We start from the raw sequence: 12,020 nt of genomic DNA on the forward strand, positions 1-12,020 counted from the left end.
CCTGATTCATGCTGCCGGTCTGTAAATCCAGGTCCGTTCCAGCAGCATGTTGGACACTGACCGTATTTTCAGACTTGCAGAATAAACCTGTAGTTGTTGTCATGGTTGCAAATACAGCTGGGTATCCCAATATTTTTTGGCTTTATCCCCATACACGATAAAATCCCCATGTTTAGAAATCTCCTCTGAAACTCTGTAAATGATGAATCCAACATCATCAGCATACAGAGACACCAGCAGGATTTAAATGTAACTTTATTTGGATTTTTTCTCTTTCAACAAACGTTTTATCCTGATCCAGGACCTGCTCTCAGAAACCTGATCAACCCAGTTTCACCGCCCGTTAGATTCCCTACCTCCCTACAGCTTACCAAGTACCTCCAGCAGTTTATTTTATTTTAGTAGAGCAGGTCGTCCAGTGATCGGAATGTTGGCGGTTCGATTCCTGCTGCCCCAGTTAATCTGTCGTTGTGTCCTTGGGCAAGACACTTCACCCTCCTAGCCTCGGGTGTCAGCATCGCTGGTGTGGGAATGTGGATGAAGGTTGGGTGGTGGTCGAAGAGGCCGTAGGGGCGGATCGGCCATGTTTCCGTCAGCCTGTTTCAGATCAGCTGTGGCTGCACATAGCTTAGCATCAGAAGGTATGAAAGAGTAACGGAGACGATGGGAAGCGCTCTGGGTGCCTTGAAAAGCTCTACGGAAATCTAATCCATGATTATTATTAATATTATCTGATATGTTTTTTTCATTCCGTTATTTCCTATTAAAATCTTTTCTTGTTATTTAGGTTATTTTAATTCTGCACCAGATCCCAGCAGCAGTGATCTGAGCTCTTTCCTCTAGACCAGGTTTAGATTTATTCCTTTATTCTAAAAACTACACGCCCGCCTGCACACAGAGAGCAATGTTAGAAATACTCCCATTAACCACCTGTAAACCAGACAGAAATCTGCTTTAATAATAAGAGCAGCAGGAGGAGGAGGTAGAGGAGGTTCCTGCTCTGGTGTTCTAAGAACTTCGTGTCCATCAGGAAACAGGAGCAGCTGAACGATCCGTTTCTTTGTCGTTTCTGAGAGGAATTACTGGTTAAATCGAACCACTCAAATTCAGCTTCCATCACTTAACCAGCGCTAGCTAGCTAGCTAGCTAGCAGCAGTTACAAAACATGGAGCTGGAAGACAGAAAACTAAAGTCCCTGTCTGAGCTCCACACTTTCTGTGTGTTGGTTTTCCTAACACCTCATGTCTAAACTGGGATTGCTGGGAATGAAATGATGTTCCATCTGTTTCCTCGTAGCATCTTCACGTCCCCGGAGCAGCCGTCCACACCGGTTCACGGCGTCCCCTCGGCCCTCAACACAGGCGGCTCCCTGCCCGACCTGTCCAGCCTCCACTTCCCTTCCCCGCTGCCCACGCCGCTGGACCAGGACGAGCCCGGATACCCAGGATCCTCCTCTCTGAGTGGGGGCAGCAGCACGGGCAACCTGGCCTCCACCCTCACACAGCTGGGCATCAACACCGCTACCACACCAGGAGGGAACGGCAGCTTCCACCACCACCCAACGCCAGGTTGGTACACACAGGCAGGACTGATTCAGTGGATGGAGGCGGGGTCAGAGGTGTTGACGTTTCCTCCAGCTACTGGAGGTATTCATTTCCATCAGAAGAGGTTTGCATCTGTTTATGACATCAGTGATTTTACTTTAGTCCATTTTCTGGACGTGGAGAACCCAGGTGTTCTCCTTCAGATGTGTCACATAGGGCTGCAACTAATGACTATTAAAACGACTAGTCGACCAATCGGATTCTGTATCTCATGATTATTATAAATGGATCTTATTTCACTTCCAGCATTAACATCTTGCATGAGGTTGTTCTGTAAGTCCGACGTTCCTCCTCTTTAAATGTTCGAGCGTTGCAGACGTACTTTGTGGTACACAAGGTCCGCTTTACAAACCTCACATGTATTTAATTTATTTAAAAGTTTACCGTAAAGTTATTGTGCATGTGCAACTCTCAGCAGAGATAAAACAAAGAAGACGATGTCTCACTCTGTAGTTTTTTTTTTTTTTTTTGCGACAATAGTTGACAGGTAAATTCGTTGTCGACTATTTTTATTGTCAACAACGTTGACTAATCGTTACAGGCCTAGTGTCAGATGGTGGAAAGACTTCCAGAGAAGATTCATGGTTATTCTGGATGATGGAGGAGAGATGAGATAAGCAGGCACCATTTGGGATGGGTCTTGTGGTTGGTGGAGGGTTCCGACCTGAATGGCCTGACCTGGGTATGTCAGCTGGGATAAGAGCCGGTCAGAATAATCTACAACCTCAACTCCAGAAGATTTGGGATGTTGTTTAAAATGTAAATAACAGAATTTCATCAGGTCATATTTTATTCGCAGTAGCAACAACATATGAGATGATGAAATGGAGACGTTTCACCATGTGATGAAATTATGAGCTGATAGTGAATCTGATGCAGCAACATGTCTGGAAAAACACCACCAATTTGATACAAACTGGCTCTAAAACTGTGGAACAATATCAGAAAAATGTTCCTCAGACTTTGAAGATCCTCCATCTACAGTGTAGAATATCATCAGAAGATTCAGAGAATCAGGAGGAATCTCTGTGTGCATGGGACAAGGCTGCATGCTGGTGATCTTCTGCATTAAAAGCAGACATGATTCTCTACTGGAAACCACTGCATGGACTCAGGAAGACTCACAGGAGAAGAGTCTGGCTGCTGAACTGGCCTGCCTGCAGTCCAGACCTTTCACCAGTACACAACATCTGGAGCATCATGGAAGCAGAAATCCAGCAACCAAGGTCCAGAACTGTAGAGCAGCTAGAATCCTGCATCAGACCAGAATGGGACAACATCCGTCTCCTAAAACTCCAGCAACTGGTCTCCTCACTTCCCAGACGTTTCCAGACATGTTAGAAGAAGAGATGCTACACCATGCTGAACACCACCCTGGAACTACTTTTTACACCATGCTGAACACCACCCTGGAACTACTTTTTACACCATGCTGAACACCACCCTGGAACTACTTTTTACACCATGCTGAACACCACCCTGGAACTACTTTTTACACCATGCTGAACACCACCCTGGAACTACTTTTTACACCATGCCGAACACCACCCTGGAACTACTTTTTACACCATGCTGAACACCACCCTGGAACTACTTTTTACACCATGCCGAACACCACCCTGGAACTACTTTTTACACCATGCTGAACATCACCCTGGAACTACTTTTTACACTATGCCGAACATTACCCTGGAACTACTTTTTACACCATGCTGAACATCACCCTGGAACTACTTTTTACACCATGCTGAACACCACCCTGGAACTACTTTTTACACCGTGCTGAACATCACCCTGGAACTACTTTTTACACCATGCTGAACGTCACCCTGGAACTACTTTTTACACCGTGCTGAACATCACCCTGGAACTACTTTTTACACCATGCTGAACATCACCCTGGAACTACTTTTTACACCGTGCTGAACATCACCCTGGAACTACTTTTTACACCATGCTGAACATCACCCTGGAACTACTTTTTACACCGTGCTGAACATCACCCTGGAACTACTTCTTACACCGTGCTGAACATCACCCTGGAACTACTTTTTACACCCTGCAGAACATCACCCTGGAACTACTTTTTACACCGTGCTGAACATCACCCTGGAACTACTTTTCACACCATGCTGAACATCACCCTGGAACTACTTTTTACACCGTGCTGAACATCACCCTGGAACTACTTTTTACACCGTGCTGAACATCACCCTGGAACTACTTTTTACACCGTGCTGAACACCACCCTGGAACTACTTTTTACACCCTGCAGAACACCACCCTGGAACTACTTTTTACACCATGCTGAACATCACCCTGGAACTACTTTTTACACCGTGCTGAACACCACCCTGGAACTACTTTTTACACCCTGCAGAACATCACCCTGGAACTACTTTTTACACCCTGCCGAACACCACCCTGGAACTACTTTTTACACCGTGCTGAACACCACCCTGGAACTACTTTTTACACCATGCTGAACATCACCCTGGAACTACTTTTCACACCATGCTGAACACCACCCTGGAACTACTTTTCACACCGTGCCGAACACCACCCTGGAACTACTTTTCACACCGTGCCGAACACCACCCTGGAACTACTTTTTACACCATGCTGAACACCACCCTGGAACTACTTTTTACACCATGCTGAACATCACCCTGGAACTACTTGGTTCTGGGTTGTGGTTCTGTAAAGGTCTCAGGTCTCTGAGGTGATTGGATCTGCTGTGATCAGACGGTTCTGGTTCAGAGACTGAGTGAGGATGAGGTCCTGGGCTGGGTGAAGTTAGCAGAGGAAGTGTGTGGGCGACATGAAACTGAGAGGTGTGTCAGCAGGGTGCTAAATTTAACCTCAGCGAGTTCAGAGAGGAGGGAGGATGGCTGGGTTTCAGTGGGTGGAAGTGCTGTCGGAAAAAGTTTGAGCTTTTATCGTGTGCGAAGCGAACATGGCGACCGCAGGCAGGAAGCTGCTATCAGCTCGCCTCTTCGGAGCTGAACCTGGACCAGTTTCATGACGCTGTGAAGCGTATGGGCAGATAAGAGGATGCTGGGGAAGACCCGTGATGTTCTTTAGTCAGAACTGGACCGGCTTTAAAAGAACGTTTCCAGCTGCCTGGTTTCACATCTCAGCCCTGTTTCTGTAGTAAAGCAGGTGGACATGGAGGTTGAATCTGAGGGGGGATAAATCCTGGGAGACTCCTGATGTTTACACCTGATCTGATCACCTGGAGAGCAGCTCAGGTGAAAACAGACAGTCTCTGTGGGCTGGACTCCCTGCTGACTTGTTACCTGGCTGAGATCACCGTGGAGATGTTTGTTGGTTTGTGGACTGCTCTGTGGGGCTTCAGCTCACCTGATCGTCCAGGAACACCTTGACGATCAGGTGAGCATTTAATCCACAGGACAAAAACCGGAGTAAGGACAAAAACCGGAGTAAAAACAAAATCCTGGTCCAGAGTCCTGGAACAGTCCTCATGTCTTCCTCTTTAACTTTGTTGTAATTTTCTAAACTGGTCTTCATCAACAGTTCTCCAGCTTTCTGAAGGTCTCAGAGTTTTTCTGCATTTCCCTCATTTCCAGTTCATTCCTCGTAGCGGACCAGTTCCAGTTCAGTCCTGGTACCGGACCAGGTCCAGAGGAACTTAACTCAGACTCTGAGTCCTTCAGGGTAAAAGGCTCCTGACTCGCAGGACGAACCAGAGATGTGTCGACACATAACAGACGACTCAGCAAAGAACCGGTTTAAACTGGATCTTTAGGCTCTTTGTCACAAAGACGCTTCATTTGTTCCCATTTCTTTGGTTTCACCTGTAAAACCAGCAAAGACCTGAACCAGGACCTGAGAGATGCATCTGGACCTTCAGCTGATCCGAAGCCTCATCAGAAATGGTCTCCATGGAAACGTGGCTGTTAGGAAGCCAGAAAAGGCTGAGGTCACATGACCCAAGAACTGGACTGAAGAACAGTGGAAACAGGTCTGACGGAGGGACGGATCCTCTCCAGAACCCGGACCTCAACAGGTCTGATGGAGGGACGGATCCTCCCCAGAACCCGGACCTCGACAGAGATGTGATCAGCAATTTATCACATGTCCAACGAAAGTAAATATGCTATAAAAGTCTGGATAAAAACATGGACTATGAGGCCGCTGGAGGAGACTAATGACTGAACATTGGTATCAGTCTTAAAGCTTCTCAGAACTGGACCAACTCTGGTTCTGATCGCAATGATGGATATATATTTATGTAGGAATATGTTTCAGTAAATCACTGAAACTGTTTCCTGTTTTACTGGAAATACAGAAAAAAATGAGTCTGGATCTGGAGTGGTTTAGGACTGGATCTGGACTGGACCTGGATTGGATCAGGACTAGATCAGGACTGGCATAGAACTGGATCTGGACTGGACCTGGATTGGATCAGGACTGGATCTGGACTGGACCTTGATTGGATCAGGACTGGCATAGAACTGGATCTGGACTGGATTAGAACTGGATCAGGATGATTCATCAGAACTGTAAATATATATATAAAAAAAACACAATTTGTTTCTGACAGTTTGTTTTTTCTCTCCTCAGGACTCCTGGCATCTCTACAGAGCACGCTCAGTAACCCCTCCTTGCAGTCGTCACTTAGCAACCCCAACATCCAATCATCACTCAGCAGCCACTCCTTTTCCAACTCTCTGAGCTCCACCTCTCTGCATTCGTCGCTAAGCAACCCCTCCCTGCAGTCATCGCTCAGCACCTCCCTCTCCCTCCCATCTTCCCTCAGCAGCCAATCACTGCACTCGTCTCTCAGTAACTCCTCCCTCCAGTCCTTGTCCAGCAGTAACCACACCTACGGCAGCGGAATGGGCGGGGCCGTATCTGTCTCAACCTCCTACTCGCCACTGCTCAGCAGTCAAGGTCAACCCCCGCTCAGCACGTCACCCAGGAGACGAGCCCAACTGTCGCCGCTCATACTGCCCATGGGAGGGGAGGCACGGCGGCATCACTCCAAACAGTTCTCGCCCACCATCTCCCCCACCTTGTCTTCCATCACACAGGTGAGACCCACACCTTCTCGACAGGAAGTCGGTGACCCTGCTTCCCAACAGGAAGTCAGTTTTCTCTTCTGTCTTTTCTTACAGGGCGTCCCGCTGGACACCAGTAAGCTACCTCTGGACCAGCGGCTTCCTCCGTACCCACTCAGCCAGACCCACCAGCACCCGCAGCTACCCGGCACCCAGCCCGGACAGCAGCCTCCTCCGCTGGGTCACCAGCAGCTGCACCGTCTCCAGCAGCCGCGACCCAGCGTGCAGCAACCGCAGCTCCACCTGCAGAACCTTCGCAACCAGCACATGCAGCAGCACGTTGGATCGGTACGTTGCGACACGTGATTCCAGGCTAACGAGATGATTTCTGGCAGTTAATCAATGTCTGTCCCCGCAGCATCAGAGGCCGATGGGACCACAGATCAACGAGTCCATAAAAACCGAAGGCGTGTTGGACCCGTGCGTCCAGACGTCCTCGTCTTTTCTGTGCCAAGTCAAACAGGAAGCGCAGCAGGCGGAGCAGCAGCGAGCCGGCAGCCTCCAACAGCATCAACACTTCAACCTGACAGCCGACTTGTACAACGTGAGTGAGCCCCATCCTGACACAAACACGCCTCACAGACCCGGATCTGAGGAGCCATATTCCTGAGTAATCCTTCAGGAACACCGCTCTCTGAGGTTTTACAGACCCTCTGAATTCTGCAGAACTTCTCACTAATGTTTGATCGGTTCTGAGATGCAGAACCTCAAACATTCGTTGAGAGAAAACCAAAAGCTGGATGTGAATAATTCCTGAACAGTGAGCAGCAGAATCTGCTGATGGAATTTTATTCATTTGATGTGGATCAGAGTTTTTATTTCTGGTTAAAAAGACCTCCAGATCTGAAGTTTAAAATCAGTTAATTGATTTTTTAATTATATTTATAGAGGAGGATCTATGAGGATGGAAGATGTTTAAAACCATTTCTGAGGTTTGAAAAGGCCAACGTAACCATCTTCACCCCAGTCTTCCTGAAACTGGAACGGTGGTTATGTAGAAGTCGTACAGATCAGAAACTCCAGGTTCAGTCAGCAAAATGCAGCTTTCTGTGACCCGTTTAAAGTCTGATGGTCTGAGCTGCAGGATGTGATGAGTCAGAGCCGCCTCCACAGTGAATGAAAAGGTCACGCTCATCTGCCCAGCTGAACCAGCAGCCAGCCCCTGGTGGTCAGCAGTGGTATTACACGCTGACGTCGCCTCAGACTACGTTTCCTCTGCAGGTATTAACGCGCAATTCTGATGTTTTTTTCCCGGTGTGTGGCGTAATTTAAATGTGACCTCTATCAGACTCAGGTGTAACTAGTTTTCAGCCCACAGATGGAGAAGAAGACGATCTGGTGATGTCTGTCTCACTTCAGTAAAGAAGTCTGATGAAATGAGCGTTCAGACTGAGGTCAGGTTGACAACAGATATGAATCTGAATAGGGACCACAGATGAAAGAGACATGGGTCTAAGTGGAAGATGGCAGATCTGGTTTGGGTTTTATTTCCACTGGGACTGGGGTTACTTTTACCAGTTTATTATGTTGGAGATGTTTTCTTTTCAGGGCTGCTGCTCTTGGTTTTTAATTTATTCTAATTTCTTTTGAGAATCCAATGAAACGCCTGCTTAGGCGTCATATATGAAGTCAGCTGATGATGTTTTCAGGTGTACCAGCTGGTTTCTGATCCCTCAGTCAGACCTGCATCCAGAGCCGTCACCCATCACCAGCTTGAAGAACCACACGAACAAGCCTGGCTGAGGAAGAGGAGGGCTTGGGACTGAACTGAAACAAGCCTGTACTGTTGGACACCTGAAGATCTGTTTGCCAGGAGAATGGAACAAAATAACGCCAGGAACTGTTCATCACTTGTATCCGCCATATTAGAATCTCTTAGAAGTGTGGGAGAAGGAACGGGAAGGTTACAGAGTGGGAAAAGATTCCCTGAACCAAGTTTGTCTGGAATGTTTGAGGTCTGAGATGAAAAATGATGAGGAAGAGCAGATGAAAGAGGAAGAGGTGTGAGTTAATCTGCTTGTTGTTGTGAGCTCTGAGTTAAAAATGGCTCCCACCAAATAACCAGTCCTGTTATTAGAGCTCGACACTTGTATTTAGTTTGGGATGATGTAACCGGAATGTTCTGGTCAGCAGAAGCAGCCAGTATAAACCAGTCTGTAGCAGCTTTTAATCCCAGTATAAACCAGTGTGTAACAGCTTTTAATCCCAGTATAAACCAGTCTGTAACAGCTTTTAATCCCAGTATAAACCAGTCTGTAGCAGCTTTTAATCCCAGTATAAATCAGTCTGTAGCAGCTTTTAATCCCAGTATAAACCAGTCTGTAGCAGCTTTTAATCCCAGTATAAACCAGTCTGTAGCAGCTTTTAATCCCAGTATAAACCAGTCTGTAGCAGCTTTTAATCCCAGTATAAACCAGTGTGTAGCAGCTTTTAATCCCAGTATAAACTAGTCTGTAACAGCTTTTAATCCCAGTATAAACCAGTCTGTAACGGCTTTTAATCCCAGTATAAACCAGTGTGTAGCAGCTTTTAATCCCAGTATAAACCAGTCTGTAGCAGTTTTTAATCCCAGTATAAACCAGTCTGTAGCAGCTTTTAATCCCAGTATAAACCAGTGTGTAGCAGCTTTTAATCCCAGTATAAACCAGTCTGTAGCAGCTTTTAATCCCAGTATAAACCAGTCTGTAGCAGCTTTTAATCCCAGTATAAACCAGTCTATAACAGCTTTTAATCCCAGTATAAACCAGTCTGTAGCAGCTTTTAATCCCAGTATAAACCAGTGTGTAGCAGGTTTTAATCCCAGTATAAACCAGTGTGTAACAGCTTTTAATCCCAGTATAAACCAGTCTGTAACAGCTTTTAATCCCAGTATAAACCAGTGTGTAGCAGCTTTTAATCCCAGTATAAACCAGTGTGTAACAGCTTTTAATCCCAGTATAAACCAGTCTGTAACAGCTTTTAATCCCAGTATAAACCAGTCTGTAACAGCTTTTAATCCCAGTATAAACCAGTCTGTAACAGCTTTTAATCCCAGTATAAACCAGTGTGTAGCAGCTTTTAATCCCAGTATAAACCAGTCTGTAACAGCTTTTAATCCCAGTATAAACCAGTCTGTAACAGCTTTTAATCCCAGTATAAACCAGTCTGTAACAGCTTTTAATCCCAGTATAAACCAATGTGTAACAGCTTTTAATCCCAGTATAAACCAGTCTGTAGCAGCTTTTAATCCCAGTGTAAACCAGTCTGTAGCAGCTTTTAATCCCAATATAAACCAGTGTGTAGCAGCTTTTAATCCCAATATAAACCAGTGTGTAGCAGCTTTTAATCCCAGTATAAACCAGTCTGTAACAGCTTTTAATCCCATTATAAAGCAGTATGTAACAGCTTTTAATCCCAGTATAAACCAGTCTGTAGCAGCTTTTAGTCCCAGTATAAACCAGTCTGTAGCAGCTTTTAATCCCAGTATAAACCAGTCTGTAACAGCTTTTAATCCCAGTATAAACCAGTCTGTAACAGCTTTTAATCCCAGTATAAACCAGTGTGTAGCAGCTTTTAATCCCAGTGTAAACCAGTCTGTAGCAGCTTTTAATCCCAGTATAAACCAGTGTGTAGCGGCTTTTAATCCCAGTATAAACCAGTCTGTAACAGCTTTTACTCCCAGTATAAACCAGTCTGTAACAGCTTTTAATCCCAGTATAAACCACTCTGTAACAGCTTTTAATCCCAGTATAAACCAGTCTGTAACAGCTTTTAGTCCCAGTATAAACCAGTCTGTAACAGCTTTTAATCCCACTATAAACCAGTCTGTAACAGCTTTTAGTCCCAGTATAAACCAGTCTGTAACAGCTTTTAATCCCAGTATAAACCAGTCTGTAGCAGTTTTTAATCCCAGTATAAACCAGTCTGTAACAGCTTTTAATCCCAGTATAAACCAGTCTGTAGCAGCTTTTAATCCCAGCATAAACCAGTCTGTAGCAGCGTTTAATCCCAGCATAAACCAGTCTGTAACAGCTTTTAATACCAGTATAAACCAGTGTGTAACAGCTTTTAATCCCAGTATAAACCAGTCTGTAGCAGCGTTTAATACCAGTATAAACCAGTGTGTAACAGCTTTTGATCCCAGTATAAACCAGTCTGTAACAGCTTTTAATCCCAGTATAAACCAGTCTGTAGCAGCTTTTAATCCCAGTATAAACCAGTCTGTAGCAGCGTTTAATACCAGTATAAACCAGTGTGTAACAGCTTTTGATCCCAGTATAAACCAGTCTGTAACAGCTTTTAATACCAGTATAAACCAGTGTGTAACAGCTTTTGATCCCAGTATAAACCAGTGTGTAGCAGCTTTTAATCCCAGTATAAACCAGTCTGTAACAGCTTTTAATCCCAGTATAAACCAGTCTATAGCAGCTTTTAATCCCAGTATAAACCAGTGTGTAGCAGCTTTTAATCCCAGTATAAACCAGTCTGTAACAGCTTTTAATCCCAGTATAAACCAGTCTGTAGCAGCTTTTAATCCCAGTATAAACCAGTGTGTAGCAGCTTTTAATCCCAGTATAAACCAGTCTGTAACAGCTTTTAATCCCAGTATAAACCAGTCTGTAACAGCTTTTAATCCCAATATAAACCAGTCTGTAGCAGCTTTTAATCCCAGTATAAACCAGTCTGTAGCAGCTTTTAATCCCAGTATAAACCAGTCTGTAACAGCTTTTAATCCCAGCATAAACCAGTCTGTAGCAGCTTTTAATCCCAGCATAAACCAGTGTGTAGCAGCTTTTAATCCCAGTATAAACCAGTCTGTAGCAGCTTTTAATCCCAGTATAAACCAGTCTGTAGCAGCTTTTAATCCCAGTATAAACCAGTCTGTAGCAGCTTTTAATCCCAGTATAAACCAGTCTGTAGCAGCTTTTAATCCCAGTATAAACCAGTGTGTAGCAGCTTTTAATCCCAGTATAAACTAGTCTGTAACAGCTTTTAATCCCAGTATAAACCAGTCTGTAACGGCTTTTAATCCCAGTATAAACCAATGTGTAGCAGCTTTTAATCCCAGTATAAACCAGTCTGTAACAGCTTTTAATCCCAGTATAAACCAGTCTGTAGCAGTTTTTAATCCCAGTATAAACCAGTGTGTAGCAGCTTTTAATCCCAGTATAAACCAGTCTGTAGCAGCTTTTAATCCCAGTATAAACCAGTCTGTAGCAGCTTTTAATCCAGTATAAACCAGTCTGTAACAGCTTTTAATCCCAGTATAAACCAGTGTGTAGCATCTTTTAATCCCAGTATAAACCAGTCTGTAGCAGCTTTTAATCCCAGTATAAACCAGTCTGTAGCAGCT

At 45.0% G+C, this 12,020-nt stretch overlaps 1 protein-coding gene across 1 annotated transcript in view; it reads left to right on the plus strand.

Annotated features, from left to right (window-relative positions):
* Nucleotides 1-12,020, plus strand: part of LOC121641533 (CREB-regulated transcription coactivator 2) — a 45,957-nt gene that overhangs the window by 23,497 nt on the left and 10,440 nt on the right. Inside the window, exons 11-14 of the mRNA XM_041987730.1 lie at nt 1,297-1,568; nt 6,192-6,661; nt 6,746-6,976; nt 7,047-7,232. Of these exons, the coding sequence (XP_041843664.1) occupies nt 1,297-1,568; nt 6,192-6,661; nt 6,746-6,976; nt 7,047-7,232 (1,159 nt within the window). The remainder of the gene's footprint in view (nt 1-1,296; nt 1,569-6,191; nt 6,662-6,745; nt 6,977-7,046; nt 7,233-12,020) is intronic.

Source organism: Melanotaenia boesemani, chromosome 6, assembly GCF_017639745.1.
Source record: "Melanotaenia boesemani isolate fMelBoe1 chromosome 6, fMelBoe1.pri, whole genome shotgun sequence".
In the NCBI taxonomy this organism is placed as follows: Eukaryota; Metazoa; Chordata; class Actinopteri; order Atheriniformes; family Melanotaeniidae; genus Melanotaenia; species Melanotaenia boesemani.